Source organism: Pelodiscus sinensis, chromosome 1, assembly GCF_052426305.1.
Source record: "Pelodiscus sinensis isolate ZL-2025 chromosome 1, ASM5242630v1, whole genome shotgun sequence".
In the NCBI taxonomy this organism is placed as follows: Eukaryota; Metazoa; Chordata; order Testudines; family Trionychidae; genus Pelodiscus; species Pelodiscus sinensis.
In genome coordinates this window covers 126,777,630-126,796,451 of record NC_143052.1, presented here as the reverse complement: position 1 = coordinate 126,796,451, position 18,822 = coordinate 126,777,630, and the positions used below count along the sequence as shown (strand labels likewise).

Below are 18,822 nucleotides of genomic sequence, written 5' to 3'. Positions count from 1 at the left end.
TTACCTGCACAGGTCCCAAAACTCAAACTGTGCATGAATAAAATTATTTAGTTGGTTTCCTCTGCTTATCTCCGATATTCTCCTCCCCTAACAGGCACAGTTTAGGTCAGAAGGCCTATGTATAATGGTCTGGGCTTTAATGGATAACACAAAGCCAGAGTAGCCATTAAGTCGTGACATTTGAATGACCGCCTATGAAATAGGTCTCCTCCATGCAAAAACATTCACTAAAGAAGCCAACAGATCTAGCAACTTTTGTGATGTTACAATACCCAGAAATTAAAGATGCTAAGCTTCTACAGTTTGACACTGTACGGCTGTACAGGAAGGAAAGGAGACACTAGATGAAGCTTGATTAAGAAGGCCTCATCTCTCCTTTCTTTAGCTCCTGCACACAACCTTGAAATTAAAGCGTTTTAGGTGTTTTTTAGAAATTAACACACACAATATTTAAAAATGTAGTTAAATTCATAAAAGGAACTATTCTTATTAGGAAACATACAGTCATAACAGACAGGGCCAAAGTAATCTCGAATACAAGTAGCCCAATATACTATATTTTGTTATTGGACCATTTTTCAGCAACTCATTTCCATCAGTTCCTTGGAAAGGTTTTCTTCATTTCTTTTTCTTCTCAAGTTGCCCCTAAACTTTGTTTTGCTAATATGTTTTCTCCCCATGAAAAAATTCAGGTGGCCCAAATGCCTTCCTACTTTTGTTACAAGCTATTACAAAGCTGCAGTAAGCTATTAGGCAGTTCCAAACTCTGCCAAGTCTTCCTGGCTCTTTAAAAAAAAAAAAAAAAAAGCTAGGTCCAACCCTGCCTGCCTAGCTGTCAGGTTCACAGAGAACCGCCTCAAAAGAAAAATAATTCCTTATTATGTAAGAGGAACAGACCATCTTCAGTGGGCTTAGAGAGAGAATGAAAAAAAATAAAAACCCCAGGAAAAGGATGGTCCATGGCTTCCTTCACAGTCATTGAAGAACCTGAGATCCAGGAACTGGTAGAGAGACACACACAGGAAGACAGACAAACTGGGGCAAAATTGGAAGCATGATGTATGAGAACTGTTATTGCACAGGGAAAAAGTCTAAAAATGTACAGTGGTGTCAAGATCCAAGAAAGTATGAAAAAATGAATTAAAAACAACTTATGAAAATGTGTTCTCGAAGTTCTACTAATCCTAAGATGGCTAAGGTACAAAGATGGATGCGGAAGATAAGGAAGGACGATAAAATCATTCTAGCACCAGATGGTCTGCAGGAGACCTTGCCAGCACCAAAAGTTACTTCAGAGGCAAATGGGAAAAGCAGAGAACAATGGAGAATTCAGAATTTTTTTTCTTTTAAATAAATAAAGCTAGTTTGTTAATATTGTTCTGTAAATTCTCATAGCTTTCACAGTATTTGTACTAAACACAAATAGTTTACTTGCAGAAACAGCTGTTTGAATGCATATGAATCAGATTATTCAGTGGAGGAGATAGGGAAAACTGATTTTATTGTAAAGGATGCTGTGTGTACATGCATGCCCATGCTAGAACAACGTGTCCACCTCAGAATAACAATAAAAAGAGATCATTATAATTTTTAAAAGCCAAGAAAAGAAACATAACTGTACCATGACTAGGCAAATCTTAGTAGCTAGCTATAAATGAATGTGGTTATAGAAACTTTTCCTGAGCTGAAGAAATGTAACGATTTATGTCTCTACTCAAGCCAAAAGTTATCGTAAGTATTTGTCCCATTATATGGAAACTTTTTGGGCTTTTTTAAACACTAGGGATGAAATCTTTGCATCACTGAGGTCAACTGTAGAACACACATTTGTTTAAAAAAGACTAGAATTTTACTCCTGGTCCTGCAAACACACTTCTAATTAATTTTACTCATGCAAGAGATCCCATTGACATTGAAGTGACCACATGTGTAAGTGTATTTGTGTGTCTACTTGCAGGATAAGATCCCTATCAAGGAAACATTTTCAACATGATTATTTAAAAATGCTCTGCATCTACCATAACATCATCACTGCTTTACTCATGCTTAGAGAAATTTTGCAAGGGTGTTATATATAAATTTCATTTGGTACTTAAAATAATGGATGTGTTGCATTGCATACATATATATGTGTACATCTAAACTTAACTGCATATGTTCTCTACCAAATAAAAGAAATGGCAAGATCTTGTTATAAAACATGTGTGCCTATCTAAATATATATTTATGCTGATGCAGTGCTTTTTTAGATTATTTTCCAGATTGTTCTTGTATCCAAGTGCAACCTGTTTATTTTGACCTCATTTCTTAGAAATTGTTGATGCTACGATAAAAATATGCTCCATGTTCCAACAAGCAACAAACAGTTTTAATGACAGAATACTCCATCTGTGCTGTTAGAATGCACAATTTCAGTCTATAGCTTATATATGCTCATATAAATGTAAATAAATGTTTTATGCTTTCTTTAAAAAAAATACAAAGTTGAAAATGCACATTGTACAACCAATACTGTACCTTGAAATGAACTGTATGTTTTAACAAAAACATCAATTAAAATATTTTTGTTAATCACCATGTTCTTTTCACCATAGCATAGCACGTAAATACTATTATTTTTTCTTACCTATTTCTGGCAGTATATTTAATCTTTAAAATTAAGGAGAGCCTATCTAAAATTATCTATTACCACCAGAAAGAAAGGATAAAGAATGCAAAGCAAACTGTGTTATTTACAACACACCGTCATACTGAATTAAAAGGATTTTTTCATCAGTCTCATGCACTGATGAAAAGGTATGCTCTGAAGGAATGCATGTTCCAGACCCTTCAATTTCTCTTATATCTTCTCTTTTTATGTGATGCAGCTGTAGAAAAACACCCACTGGTACTGGTAGGATGAAAATGGCAATCTTTTCCTCTACTAAGATCTGGTACCAATTACTTTGGATTTAGAAGCACTTTATAAAAGACACTGCTGATTTGTTTCTGGATTTGTATCTTGATTAAACTGTTAGACTGTGGCACAACTGCAAAGCTTACCTGATATTAAAATGTTACTTTATTAAATTATCCAAGAAATGTCATACATCATTTTTTAAAACTCTCCTGACTGATTCTAATTCATGTTTTTATTTAAATTTTAGTTATGCCAAGCATGGTACTATTCAAAAGACATAGAGGAAAAATAATTATTTTATAGAAGATTCAAACTGTAAACTCCAAACAAAACTGTCTACATGAAAATATTGTGCCGCATCACTTGAAAGCCCAAGTGATGTGCACAAACAATTACAGATGTTTTATCATTTTTTAAAATTAATTTAAAAGACATTTTGTCACATAAACAATTAAACACAAAGGCCCTGTTAATTTCTCAGTTATAGTGGTGTGGACCCGAAATAGCTTCACTGAAGTCAGGGGCATTCTTTTGGATTTATCCCAGTAAATAGAGCAGAATTTGCTTTGGGGTCATTAAAGTGAATTATTTCCCCCCCAACTAGCTTGAATGTTTATCAATATATTTAAATATTCTAGAATTTATATTAGTCAAAAGAAGGAAATGTATTAGATTTTTTCTCCAGTTTTAAATGTGAAACTTGGCTGCTACAGCTTTTTTCCCACACAAATAAATCCTTAGCTCTTTTGAATTGAAACAATATGAGCTGATTGTTGTGGGAAATTGTATTGTTACCGAAATTTAAAACTTTTCTGTCCTCAAATCTACATTTTCTGTAAGTCAAAATCAAAACCCTATTTCACTTAGGGCTACAATTAAACAGAGGAAATCAAAGACTAAGTTCCAAGCAAGTCTTGCTATTAATCATTGGAAAAAACTAGTAGTCCAAGTAATTTTATTGCAGTTTCTTTCTGCTTGAAAACTAAATTTTAATCTAAAACTTCAACTCTTTAATACAGAGTGCACCACAGATGAGGCAAATTAAATAAATTATACTACAACAGTATAGTATTGCATACATTTTAGTATATTATAATAGCATTGCACTACATAGTCTGTATATGACTCCAAAACAAAATTCTGACTAACTATGTAATCAAGGTTATTTATGGACTTATTTTCCACTTTAAACTCAATAGTCACTTGTTGAAAAGTACAGTTGTGACAATGTTTGAGTTGACACAATACCACTTGACAGTTAGTTAGAGCCTGATGCTACAACCATTGAATTTAATGTGTTTTACTTTTTACAGCAATGGATAGAGGACCAGGACTTTTACTGAATGTATCTGAAATAAGCTTCTGTGCATTTTAAAATATATATATATAACTTAAAAATAACACTTTATATGAACATGAAAATTGATGTCCAATGGGTTTCTTATTTATAGACAATCAAATAAGACATATTATTTAAACAAGGAAAAAATGTAGTGATAACAATGCACTGAATACATGGTTTTAGGATAAATGTTTACTACCCCATTCCAAAAAAATACTTCAGTTTTTTAACAAAAACCCATAGTGGACTTTACAGAAAACAAAATATGCACTGGTAACACAGAATAAAAAGATTAAAAACAGGGGAGTATTTCATATTTTTGCCTCACCATCTCACACTGATATTTATAAAAACGAGGAGTTTGGTGGCACCTAAATGACAAACAGATTGATTTGGGCATAAGCTTTCATTGGCAATGACCACTTTGTCAGATACATGGAGTGGAAACCCAATTGGCAAAGTGGTTTTTATCCACAAAAGCTTATGCCTAAATAAATCTGAAAGACTCAAAGTGCCACAGGACTTCTTGTTGTTTTAGCAGACTCAGGCTAACATGACTACCCCTCTGTGACTGATATCTATGTTGATAGTTACTGAAATTACCATTTCTATACTACGTGTGCAATCACAGCATGCTAGCAGAGTTTTGCTTTAATGATGGAAATAAAGTAAAGTATGTACATTATTCAGTATGATTAGCTTTATAGATTTGTGGTCTATTGGATCCTTTCATTGGATTTCTAATTCAGTGGCAGACTTGCCACAGTGGCAGAAATCCCATCGCTGCTGGAACTGAACTCTTGGTGTCCCGTATCTCTTAGAATATAAATTCAAATTCCAAATCTGCCAGTCAGCCTCTGAGGCAGCGTAGTATTGCGGGTTTCTCAATCTCCAGTTCAAAGCCTGGTGGAGCAAGCTGACCACTTGGAGTGTACCACTCATCTACCTGAAGGAGGTGAAAAATACAATGTGGTCGTCTTTTCTGATATGAGTGGCAGGCACAGACAAACACTGACACAGGAGATGCAGGAGCTAAAACAATCCCTGCATCCATACTCTTGCCTACTAATAATTTTGGGAATAAATATGGGACTATTCTGAGAGGAGGAGAAAGAAAAAGCGATGCAGCCATTTAAAAAAAATACAAGAGTTTAGGGCAAGTGTGCGAACAGGACAAAACATGGCAAAACAGGCTACCCTGGACACAGTCATAAAATCTGTCCAAATGGAACAGTCCTTCAGCCTCCCGCTCCTTTCTTTCCTTGGGTTTATTATACCCCATTAGTCTCAAATTGACTTTACGCTCCAAAGTACAGGGACTGTGTTTACCTTAAGTTTTATACAAGTCTTACTATAACAACTGTAGCGGGTGCAAAAATACAAATAAATAATTATAAACTTGAGTCAATTTTTCAGAATGTGGTGCTTCCAATCTGAGACACATAGATGCTGATTCTTGGAAGTTTTAATAACCCAAAGCTCCCAGAAGATTTTTAACATCTCTAATAATCAGGCCCTAGATATCTCATGTATAGCACCCAAAAATGAGTGGGCAAATTCTGAAAATTCTGGCTATAAGCTTTCCATATTTTAGATTATAAATATAAGATGAACTATTCTCAAAACAGATCTCTTTATCTAGTCATTGAAGAAACCCTACTTATTTAAGCAAAGGCATAATATACACTTCATGGGAATTTTTCTGAGCTTGAATGGACTGCTAATGTACGTAAAGTCACATCACATGCATAACCATCTGCAAGATCTGGATGTAAGTAACATACTTAGCAGAAAGACAGAAAAATGAATTAATTGTTAAAACTGTAATTAAAATGCATTTAGCTTTATGTAATAACTTAAAAATAGTATAGGTTTTGCTAGCTGGTTTGAAGCCGAACATACTGAGGAACTACTGATGCTCCCTTCACTAGGTAAAATTCTAAGCAGTGCAAGCCTGTTTTTTAATCATGCGTCACATGTGTGTCTGGGAGCATACTTCAGAGTAGTTGTGCCCTTGAGAAGAGAAAAACCAACAATAAACTGGAGACAGAATGACTGAAGAAGCCTGTTCATTTGAGCTGACTGTAATTTCCGACACAATGCCAACACTGTACTGAGCAAGTACTCATGCTAGTTGTACTAGTACATCTATATATATGAAAAAAGTGTTTGTCTGTTTTTGTTGTGCGTACACACACACACACACACACACACACACACAATGAGAACAGACAAGTACTAGGCAGAAAAGAATGGAGTTACCGGGGGGAAAAATCACTAAACAACAGATCTTTTAATATATGTCAGAGGACATTTTTAACAAGTTTCCTCCCAGATGGCTATACTAGAGGAAACATTTGAAATGCATCCTGCAAAGGATATGTTTGTAATCAATTATCTCATTTATTTCCTTATGCTTTAATAGAATCTTAACAGCACACTGTATTTTAATGATTTGTAAGTACTATTCTTCACTGGAATGGGATTGGATTTTGTGATTTAATCATTTCTCTCCCCTGTTCTTCTGATTTACGTTTAGATTTTTGATTTCAGGTATCTGTGTGCAAAATACTGCATGTCTTGTAATCACACTTACAGCTTATATATGTACAAAACACAGTAATGTACAAGATGGTGGTGGAAAGTAGAAACTTGTAGCTTAGGAAGAGCCCCAACTAATCTTCCATGTATGAAAATTTAGTTTCATAGTCCACTTTAGGCCAAGATTAACATTGATTTTTGGAAGGAAAAGGAGTGTTCTTTTAGATCCCATCACAAAATTACCGTAGTTATGCATAATCAGAAGTGCCTACCCCAAATAAACCAAGGACTAGAATAGCAGCTAAGATACATTGTAGCCACATGCAATCTAATGTAGCTAGTCAGGCCCAGCCAAAGAGGATGCTCCAGTTTAAAGTCAAACCCGGTTGAGGGGTTCTAGGCTACATCTGAACTACACTCCTCTGTCGGCAGAGGGATGTAAATTAGATGTGTCGAAAGTGCAAATGAAGCTGGGATTTAAATACCCCGCACTGCATTTGCATAATGGTGTCCGCCGCTTTTTTCTGAAATGGGGCATTTCTGTTGAAAATGCCCCGTCTAAACTGCCGGGTTTTTTGAAAAGCCCCATTTTGAAAAAAAGTGGCGGCCACCATTATGCAAATGAAGCACGGGATATTTAAATCCCGGCTTCATTTGCACTGCCAACAGCGGGGTGTAGTTTAGACACACCCATAGAGTCCAGCCCGGGCAGCCCCACCAGCTATCACTCACAATGGAGAACAAGTTTGACCATGTTTTTTAATATTTTTGTTTACCAAAATTTTGCTTTAAAATGTGCAAAAACAGAATTTTTAGGAGTAGCGAAGGGCCACGGCAGAGCAACGTGTGACTAATCCCAAAAAATGTATTATGGCCTATTAAGTAGTAACCCATAAAACTTGTTAGAACCATTAAATACACTGTGGGGCAGAGCTTGGGCCGTGCGCTGTACTTGGGAGCAGCAAGGGGTCTGGGCCGGCACCGCCCTCACCCAGTTCAGACGGGTGTGGGCTCCGGCTATGACCTGCCCCACAGAACTCCATGGCCTAGGCCTGGGGCTCTCAGAGGTTGGGGCCGGGGCTAATCTCACCCTAAACATGAGCCCGTCAGGATGCAAGCAGGGGCAAGTCCTGGCTTTGTCTGTCCTGGGCTCCACAGTGGCTGGTTCCTCAGAGGCCTGGAAGCACGTTGGCTGCAGGGCACAGCTGAACCGCGGGCACGCTGGGCTCTCTGTCACTTACTGTGTTCCAGCTTGCCTCACCTCCAGGTTCCACTTTAGCTGAACTGCACTGTCACAGCTCCGACAGCATCCCCAGTGTTGGGACATGGTGCAGAGTGGGCCCTGGGCCCTGCAGGAGTTCCGCTGCAACCCTCACTCTCACCCCCACCTCCAGGCTCCTGGGCTGCCCAGGTCACAGAGCGCCAGGGAAGAGGCTTGAGGAGCTCACACAGATATGGTGTACGGTCCCTGCCCAGAGTTCAGACCATGGCCTGGGCAAGTGGAGCCTGCTGGGTTGGGGCGCCTTGGTCCGTGCAGCCTCTAGGGGCCTGAATTTTGGTGTAGGACCCTGTAGGCATGGGGCCCAAGGCAACCACCTTGCTCACCTTGCTCTAAGGCTGGGCCCTGTTACTAGTCCTCAATTTCATGAATATTAATTGCACCCACACATTTCATAAACACCATGCACCTTTCATAGAGCTAAAACAAACAAACATACATACAAACAAACAAACAAACCAAGAAAAATAAACTAACTGCTCTAAGGCCACATCTTCACTTTCTGTACCAAAGATCAATCTTCTGACATTAGATTTAGTGGGTCTAGTTAGACCCACTAAACCAAACACTGAATGTGGCTCCGGTCACTGGTACTTAACTTGACCTTCCAGGTCTAGTATAGACCTGGCTTAAGATATAAAATGTAGCATTAATTTATCAGGCTTCAGCATGTTCAGCCATTAACGAGTTCTCATAACACACCTGTGCAAAAGGTAAAAATTATGATCCCCACTTTATTGATGGAGAAACTTAGAAAAAGAAGTTAAATGACTTGACTGAGGCTACAGTGAGTCAGGTCTACAGATAAGTTTAGAATTTAGAATCGCCCTACTTTCAGCCCTTTGCTCATGTCTCCAAATCACTGGCATCAAAAACACACCAATATATGAGGAATTAGGGCCTGGTTTTAATTAGTGTGCTCTACTTTTTTATGAAAGTTGGAACAGCAAAGAATAAATCTCATTATGATTTTCAAAATAGTACCACAATCTATTTGCTGGCCCAATCATACAACTAGCCCCACAGAAATCGATGGGACAGTGAGATTGTTCATAGTAATGAGCACTTCACCCATTAATGAGCATGAACAGGTTTGGGTCCTAAACAAGAAATTCTCCCCTGCACACAGGGCCAGAATATGGCCTATGCCGTTGACATTAGTGAGACTTAAAAGATGTGTAAGCCAGGAACTAGCCGGTTTGACAATAGAAAGTTACAATTTCCGATTTTGTTTTGGAATTTAATACTTACTTATCACCTTTTTTTTTTTTTTTGGCGCACTCTTTGCTTCATTCTGTTAAGCAGATATCAGAAATACAAAGGCCTAAGATGGAATTTTGATGGTCATGTATCTAACAAAGTATTTTGAAAATGACCATTGGGTTTGAATGTATATGATATAGCCCTCTCTTACTCACAAAGGAAGGCCTATTTTGGAGAAAGAATGTATTTATGTTCAATTCTTTTTGTTCTTTTCACTCAGTAGAGTGCAGATACTGTTGTATGGAGTATGGTACGACCTGATGCTGACTCTCTAATTATGGAATATGGATTTACAATGTCATCAGCAACTATGAGATCATTCTTCATATGTTACAGAAGTCACAATAGAGGAATCCCTCTTTTCATAGTAAAGAAAAACCTCCACTGGATGTACTACAATGCTTGCTGCATGGCTTGCTCTCCCATACTAGAAGCAGCTTCCTGCACATCTGCTGTAATAACTCAAATTATTACTCTTTAGTAAATTCAAGAAAGGGATGTATAAACCATGTTGGTTGAAATCATTGAACCAGGCTACAGTCCAGTAGGCTTTTTCTTGCCTTTTTAGCTTAATTCAGTGAATTGTGACTCTTAAAATTATTTTTGGGGCCAAAAATACAAATATGTCACTTAATATTTTAAACTTGGTAAACAGGAAAAACATCCCTTATAGGTTATCTTGAGGTAAATCATTAACTTACCATTTTAAATACATATTTTACATATTCAATATGATATTCCAGACATGTATATATGCACACATGCTAACTAATAGTGAAATTAAATGTAATTTACACCCACTGAAAATGTGTGTGTCCATGTATATGCAGATCTATGCACATAAATGTGTGTGTATATGACAGCAAAGATATATCTATACATATACAAATGTAGGACACACACATTCTAGTGGGGTAACTTATATTTTATTTTAATTAATATTAAAGCCATTAAACAGAACTGAAATATCAACATTTTATTTGTAATTTAAAATGTGAAGCCATACCTAAAGTATGTCATTGAAAATCTTAATTTAAGAAACAAAATGTATAGGTGACCATTTCAGCAAAATTTGTCTTTTTGTATAATTTAATATAGAATTTTTTAAAATGAGAAATTTGCATCCGTTAGGGAAAAAAATCAGTCACTAACTTTGCAATATTAGATTACGTAAACTGATAAATTATTTACTTAAAATTTCAATTAAAAAACGAAATGTGCTGTTTATCCGAGAGATGGAAAAGCTTTAACTTTCACATAGCATTAAAAAAAGTCACAGCAAAGTTTATAATGAGACTATATGACCCTTGGGTCTTTGGAGCATAAGGCCTTCCTTTGGCCATTTAATGTACTTTTCATTCATTTGGGTGCATACACATCCCACGTCATGATCCTTACTACAGAGAGATGCATGTTAAAGGCAGGAGAATATGGAATCCATGTCCTCTATAACAAGACAGCTGCATTCTGGCACTCCTTTGTTTAAATAAGTGAAACCACACGAACACAATATGCACTGTGTAAGTCTAGACAGCACTTAATATTAGTTAGATGCACTTTAAATGCTCTCTCTCTTCATTCGAGTTTAGGTTTTCTCTATCACTCATTTAAATAGAAGTAAGTGTTACTCTGCTTCAAGGGCCCTATCCAACACTCACTGACACCAATGAGAGGTTTTCCATTGACTTAAATTGGCTTTGGATCCCGCCCTAACAGACTGGACATAGTTTTTCTACAAATGAACAAGACAATAAACATAAATTGTTGTGTGTAACAAATGTCAACATATAAAATCTGATAAGAATTAAAAAAAAGATGGTAAAGGACAACAAACAGAGAACAAGAGCTATAATATTTAAAATATTTTTTTAAATGAGATGTAATTCTAAGAATAAAGTAATTCTAAAATAAGAATCTTTTGTATATGAATGTAGAAACAAAGATACAAATCAAGAGTCTGTGACTGCAATAAAATAGTGTTCCCTATCCTTTTGTACATTAACGGAGTTACAATTAAAAACAAGACAAAATATGAAAAGGCTGCCAATGAATTCAGAAGTCAAAAAGACATTTGTGTATCAATGAAGCAACTACTAGACTGAAATGATTTTATCAATAAAGCACATACTAGACTGAAATTATTAATTAATTGTCAATAAAATGTTTGTGAATATTTGTAATTTTGAATGTTGATTATACCAAGTAGGTAAAAATTTAAGTTTTGAGGGAAAATTTGAGTTTTATGTAGAAACCCAAATATATTTTGTGTCGAAAAATGATTGCGTACTTTAACCAAAAAACAAACAAACCCCAAAACCAAAGCCAGACTTCAACATTCTAACTCCTCCATGGTGATACAGAACACATACTGACTTCAATTATGAATGCAAAGTGACTTGACCTACCATGATTGCAAACCACCAAAATACTACCAAATATTTTTCTACCTTAGCCACCTCACCAAACAATAAAATGACACCTGTTTGCAATTTCTTTCCACCTTTTTTCAACAATTCTTTCTAGTACATTTTCCTTTTTGCTTCCATTAGCAGAAACAAGGAAAAAATAAAATAAGGATATAAGAAAACAAGACTACATATGACAAATATTTTTCTAATCTTAACCATGTAAACAGATTTGTAGTTGTAGTTATACAAAGTAACTCACATTTTCTCTCAAAATATAAACAAAAAGAATATGAAATTTTTGATCACTAAAAATGAGGATGTATTTCCTCTTCTTGATTTTTCCATGAAACATGCCGAGATATTCTTGCCTTTTGTTACTATATATACACACTGATATGCATACGTACATAATTGTACAACATGCTAGATACACACACGAGACTTTAGCGAGCGAGAGCAATGCTGCAGAATTATCAGCCCGCAGTTATATATAATCAATCAAGAGCTATAGAAAATGAATATTTTCTAAATTAATATTTAATAAAGACGAAAATAATATGTTCTTATGTTTTCTTATGAAAACTGTGATCAGTGTCTAAAGCAATTTACTTTTCTATTTTTTTTAACGAGTCTTAAAAAAACATATCATTTGAATTCTTCACAAAGGCCAGGAAGGAGCTGGCTATTTCCCTGGTAGATAACCGGACATGAAGGCTGAGGTAATGGTATTCTTATAGACAGCCAAGGTTCAATAAACAGTAATTCAAAGGTGTCAATAATATTTAGAATTCCTCCAAAAACCTTGCTCTAATTTAAATAAAGAATTTCTTTGTAGGAAGCCACAGCTTTAATTATGTCCCTAAAGCCTCTCCCGCTTCTTTCCAAAACTCTAATTTAGTGCACCAGAGGCATGAAGCTCCTTGGATCATCCTTTATAATCTTTGAAGCTACACTGTAGACACACAATGTCTTTTAAGAAATATTTGGGAATGATGTTCCTGAATAAATTCCATCTGAGTCCTGAGAACAGTAAGAGTACATAGAAATTCACTCTAATGGTCTCATTGTAATTTAAAACTGCTATGTATGCATGCTTGATCCAAAACCTGAAGTTAATAGAAAAACTTTCACTGATTCCAATGGGCTTTGGGTCAGACCCTTTAATTCCTGCAGTCTGACATAACACATTTCAAATGTATTGAACAGGAGAGTGTATAAGTATTAAAATTAGAAACATTAAGCTTCAGAAAATAATGGTTCTCAGAAGGGCTACCCAAAATGATGAGGATTTAGATTTAACCACATAAGAAAGAAACTCATGTAACTCTGACTACTCCTGCCCACACAAAAAAGATTGAAATATGAATGGGTCCGATTCTGAAGCTCTTATTCACATGTGTAGTCTCATGAGTAAGGCCAGTAGGAGAGGAAGTCAAAATCGGAGTTGTGTTCTACCTTACTGATTAAATGAAATACTTTACCAAGATCTTGATCCTACTGAAGTAACTAAGAGTTTTGTTACTGTCTTAAGTGTGGGCAGGAGTAGTCAGAGTCTACATGAAAATTCATACATGGATTTAAAGTCTCTTTAGAAATTCATACATGGATTTATTCATGAACACAAACTTATAGGTCAGATTTACAAAAGTGCCTCACAAAATTATTGTGCCCACTGACTTGCAGGTATGCAAACTCCAATGCACTAAAACCCCTGATATTTGTACACAAACGAGCCTGATCCAAATCCCATTTAAGGCAAAGAATATCAGTAGACTTTAGAACAGGCCCAATAAATACAGACATGAGAAAACTGAGGTTTACACATACTTTAGAGTTTATGCTAATAAAAAACTTGCAAAAGCACATGCACTTAAAAATCCAGCCTTGCTCTTTTCAATCTACCTATTTGCCAGCAGCTATGTACCTATACATGTTGAGGATGTCTACCACAGTGGTTCTGTGTAGTACGCCATTGTCTAAGTGCTTTTGCTGCAATCGATAGTTTATCTAGCTGGAAGCATGCAGAATAACTGAATGAATATCTTTGCACAAATCAAATACCGCGTGCAGTGTATCAACGCACACGTAACACATTTCTTCATTTTAAGTTGTACAGCATGTACCATTTGAAGAATGAAACGTGTATCTGTGATTCTCATTCAAATGTAGCTCTTCCCAGACAAACTATACAAATAAAAATTAAAATTTTGACAAAGTGTTACATTGTTACAGCTCTATCAGAACATTCACTTGAGCAGAGAATGATGATTATCTGCACCTGTTTCAAGTTGAGAGCAAGTGATACACTTAAGGAGCAAAATGTCTCGTTACAACACATTTTAGATTGCTGAGGAGGAATCACAGACCTTCCAACACTTTAAGCAGGTATGCATAAGGGACTTTGAATCTTGCGGTCGAGCCATCTAGACACCACACAGCTTGATTATGTCACAAAAGCAAGTGTCACATGGAATGAAGGTTGATTACAGTGAAGTCATTCCATTTGCGAGGCAGGCACTGAAAACACACCACTGATTCAATGATACTGTGTTTTATATGCAGATCTCAATGAAAGAAAATATTCCTTTTGTTATTTTTTAATTTTATTTTTAGTCTCTAAAGAATGTTTAATAATATTTGGCATGTATCAAAAGAGCCCTATGTCAATCTCTCCATGTTTCTATATCCATTATGAAATAAAATATTGGTAATATCATACTAGATTTGTAATGAGGGCAAGAACAAGGAACTATAAGTACGTTTCAGAGAAATGTGTAAAAACCAAACAAAATTTAAAAAACACAAAAACCCTCCTTAATTTATACTGTCCCAAATCCTTCAGGACTCAAACAGGCAAAATTCCAGTAATTTCTAAGGGCGTTTTGCCTAAGTAAGGAAACCAAGATTTGGCTCTCAATGATTTAAGTATAATTTATTACTTTTGAAAGTTATTGTCACATCATAATCCATCAATTTGTGTAAAATATTGTGTACTTTCCTCATTTTGTTATATTGCAATCTACGTGCAATTGTTTACATATTATTGGCTCTCAGGCCAGCATTTCACAGTCCTAGGAGATATTTACCTTTAGCTGTTGCATCTCCTGCTCTCCACATATCAGTATTATTTCAGAGAACATATATTTTGTAGTGAGATATATGAAAAGGGAATGCTGGAATTTTTATATGTATCTCATTTACATACACTATCAACAAGAATCAAACCACTGGAAGAAGGATTTTTTTAAATTAGTCACTTATTATAAACAGCAGCATACCCTAAATTATTTAAAAATTTAAACTAGTACATAAAAATGTACAACTTGATTGATAGTAAAAAAGATATATTTTAATTAAAGAGGGTATTATCCATCCTTTCATTTTACATCCATATGCCATAAGCTTCAGGTCAATACCTCTCAGCCAAGTATAAAATGCTTTCACAAGTTAAATATTTTAGCTCATGAGCGTAATTTTTAATATGCCACTAATCTACGGGTCCTACTTGTTTTTTTTATTACTGATTTTATTTCAAATATTAGTAAAAAAAATCATTTGAAACTTAAAAACTCAGATGAGAATAGTTGCATAATGAATGAATTTTCATGTCTTCTTCCTTCAATTAAAGTACAAAGCACATGATTTTATGCTTTACTAAATCAAGTCAAAGCATGCTCGAACATTGTTCACTATTAAATAAACCAATAATGAATCAATTCTGCTTTTATTACTTTTTTCATAGCTATAAACTATATCCAGCCAATGTAACAATTTACTGTAAACAACAATAGAACATTAAAGTATTACAAGCTAGTGAAAAAAATCTATAGATATAGAACTATTAAAGTAACGTATCATGTGGCCGTTTGAATTTCCCTTGGTGTGAATTTTATTTTAAGTACCTTTTTTCTGATTCTAAAATTACTACAAATAATAGAGCTTTAAACTCCCCAACTATTTTTTTATTTGCATTGTTCTATGGAATGCACACAAGCCTCTAAAATGATACTTTGAAGAATTTAATTTTATCTTTGCTATTATTAAGTCATACATTCCAGAACTCCTTTCTTGATCTATATACTTCACCAATACATACTCTGCCTGGTTTGGAGTTTAATCAGCTTTTCTACTAAAAGTTATTAGTAGTTTTTGTTGCCATAAAAGAGCCCGAATGCAATGTTATTATGTGGAGTGTTTCAATCTAGTATTGTCAGTGGCTTGAATTTAAAACTAGCTTTGCACAAATTAGTTGGTATATTCTAATTATTTTTGTTTAAAAAATAAATCATTTCAGGTTCAGTTGCTTTTTTTTTTACTTAAGCATACTAACACAAATAAAATAAAAATGAGCAAACATTAAAATATTTTACTGAGCCTTCGCATTTGGCAGTGTAAAGGAAAGCATTTTCTGTTACACAACTATACAGAAGGAATAGGTTTTGCACAAAATGTCTTTAAAGTGCATTTCTTTCCAACAGAACAATAATATATTCTTGTGTATTGCAACATGTACATTTTAGCTGGCTGCATGAATAATACAAACTAATTATGATATCAGCCTTTTCATAGTATTAAAATATCTTAAGTGTGAAGACTTTGCCAAATTGAGAAGAGTTTCAGGGTTATGACAAGAACATCTACATCCACATGTTGTTCTGGTCTATATATGGCATTACATTATAAAGGTATTATAATTGTATAAGTTAATTCATTAATATTTAGTGTCCCCTATACTAGAACAATTCTGAGTAATTGGAAACAATACATAGGAAAGCCGAAAATGCGTATGCCAAAATGCACATTTCTAAGACAATCTGGAAAAATTTAATTGCAGTAGGATGCAATTACCAAAGGCCATCACTGAGTAACATTGAAAACTATCAGTTAATAAATGCACACACATGCACACACAAGCACACACACACAAATGAGAGAGGCTAATATAACTAAAGATTGGATGTATTTATAATTGGTCTGAACATAACAGTTTCAGCAACATATTAGTAATTAAAATATAAATCTGAATTTGCCCCACACAACTTTGTTTTGTTTCTTTTCAGGTTTCAGCTGCCTTCTGTTAAAAAAAACCCCCACATCTAAAGGGGAAAATATAAAAGTGCCATTCAACAAAGAAGCTACAGTGTAATCAATGAAGGCAAGACTGGCACAAGTCCTAGAACATTTGCATTCAGAAATAAATGCTGTGATCGACCTTTGTCTGGTTTTAACAGACTGTTGATGGGAGGTATGGACTTGAGAGGGAGAAAAAATGACCCACCCCAAATTAATAACTGTATTGCATCCTTAATAAACTGCAAGTCATCATTTTAAATTAATCTAAACCTTGATGGTCTGACATGCACTGAAGGTTAAAAATAAACAAATACATAGTCAAAAGGCAACCTCCTGATATCCACTAAGAGTTTCTGAAACTTAATTTTCCTGCTTGGTAATTACTCCAGTTGCTCACTACATTGTGGAAGCAAATAAACGTGAAATGTTACCACATGTCAATCAAGATGCATCTAAGTGATGAGAAAGAATCTTACCCTGTGAATGGTGGGGAACAAGCCTCAGGAACCAGATATGGAGAGAGGATGCCAATGCGTTCACCTTGCAGTTCTGCAGTCTCCTGTAAAAGCAGATGGAAGACACTGAGTGAGCTCCACGGTATTTCTTGATTGTGCAAGTGCATGCAGGCCTGGAAGAAGGGAAGGCGGTCCTTACCTAGCAACGGGTTCCAGTTCTCGTCCACATGCTTTCCCTGCCACAACTACCCTTGGCTGCCAGCTCCCAGGAACAACAATAGGAGACTAAATGGGGTGGCATGAAGGGAGGGGGGAGAGAAAAAGGGAGAGAGAGAGAGAGAGCACGAGAAAGAAAGGGGAGGGGGGAAAGAGAAGCGTGTTAAGCTTGTCTGGTAGTTAACAAGTCTTGAATGAAGAATGTTAGCAAACAGACAAACAGCATGTCTGATGCATGCTAATGGTCCTGGCTTCACTGCTGACACTATGAATAATTCAATAGTCCAAAAAAAAAAAAAAGATCGCCTTATCTTTTCAAATGCCTATAGAGAGAAAAAAAGTATACCTAAACTTTCTCTTTTAAGCCTATATCTACAAAATTCACAGAAAGGTTGGGTAGCCAATAACACTTCTACCAGTGTTGCCGCTTAACATTTCCAATGGCTATTTTTGTTGGCTATTAATTTTCCCCGTTTACCGCCTATTTTATTCCTTTTGTCTTGGAGCTGGCACCTGTCCCAGAGACAGCATTTTACTGCACACCCCTTTTCCCTCCTAAACAGTGAATGAAAGGGAGAGGAGGAACCCTGCAAGGACAAAAATGCCTCACAGTATTTTCCATTTCAGCCATAGTCAGATTACAAGGGGGTTAGAGAACTATCATCCGTCCTTGTTCATATGGCACAGATACCTGAAGCAATTAAAAAATATACCGAAAGAAGCTGATTCCATGAGCAGCACAGGGTTTTGGTACTTAGAAAGAAAACCAACCCACAAATAAAAGCCATCATTCTCTCAGCATATAAACTAGCAAATCCTGATTCATTGCTCAGTCAAATAAATCAATTTCTTTAACCAAGACGGAAAAAAAAAAATGAATCAGCAGGGTGGTGGTAAAAATACTTGTAGCTTTAACCTCAACATTGCGATATACTCTAAAGCCAAGCTCAGCACAGAAAACAAGAAAAATACGTCCTTTTTTTTTTTTTTAAAGGAGAAGGCTAAATAAAGAAGAGAAAAAGAAGATCCTATGTGTAGCGTTTTAAAAGTTCTGCTCTGGCAAAGGCCGACTGAAGAGGAGGCCCTTGCAGCAGGAATGCAAGCTGCAGCAGCAACCTTTTTTCATAGTCCAATCTCCCCCTTGTGAGCGACTACAGCAATCTGGCTAGGAAAGAGGAGGAGTGTATGAGCTAGCGAAACAGAGAAGACTAGAGCTGATGATGAAACGGAGGCACGGCCCTGCGTGAGCAGGCTAGTTTTCATCATACGCAGACACACACACACACATGCACGTACACGGGGGCGCGCGCGCACACACACACACACAGACACACACCACAAGCAGG

At 35.9% G+C, this 18,822-nt stretch overlaps 1 protein-coding gene across 43 annotated transcripts in view; it reads right to left on the bottom strand.

Annotated features, from left to right (window-relative positions):
• The window catches only part of LOC149525630 (uncharacterized), a 484,863-nt gene that overhangs the window by 144,933 nt on the left and 321,108 nt on the right, over positions 1 to 18,822 (bottom strand). For 23 of the 43 annotated variants that reach the window (XR_016347244.1, XR_016347245.1, XR_016347247.1 and 20 more), the window contains one exon: positions 17,282 to 17,364. The exons of 1 other annotated variant lie outside the window; for it this stretch is intronic. Coding sequence is in view for 13 of the 42 variants with exons in the window: in XM_089770329.1 (XP_089626455.1) it covers positions 17,282 to 17,364 (83 nt within the window). In the remaining 29 variants the exon portion in view is untranslated. Of the gene's footprint in view, positions 1 to 2,653; positions 5,188 to 17,281; positions 17,365 to 17,459; positions 18,686 to 18,822 lie in introns of those variants that run through there. 19 more of the 43 variants (XR_016347223.1, XR_016347221.1, XR_016347224.1 and 16 more) reach the window with 5 other exon arrangements.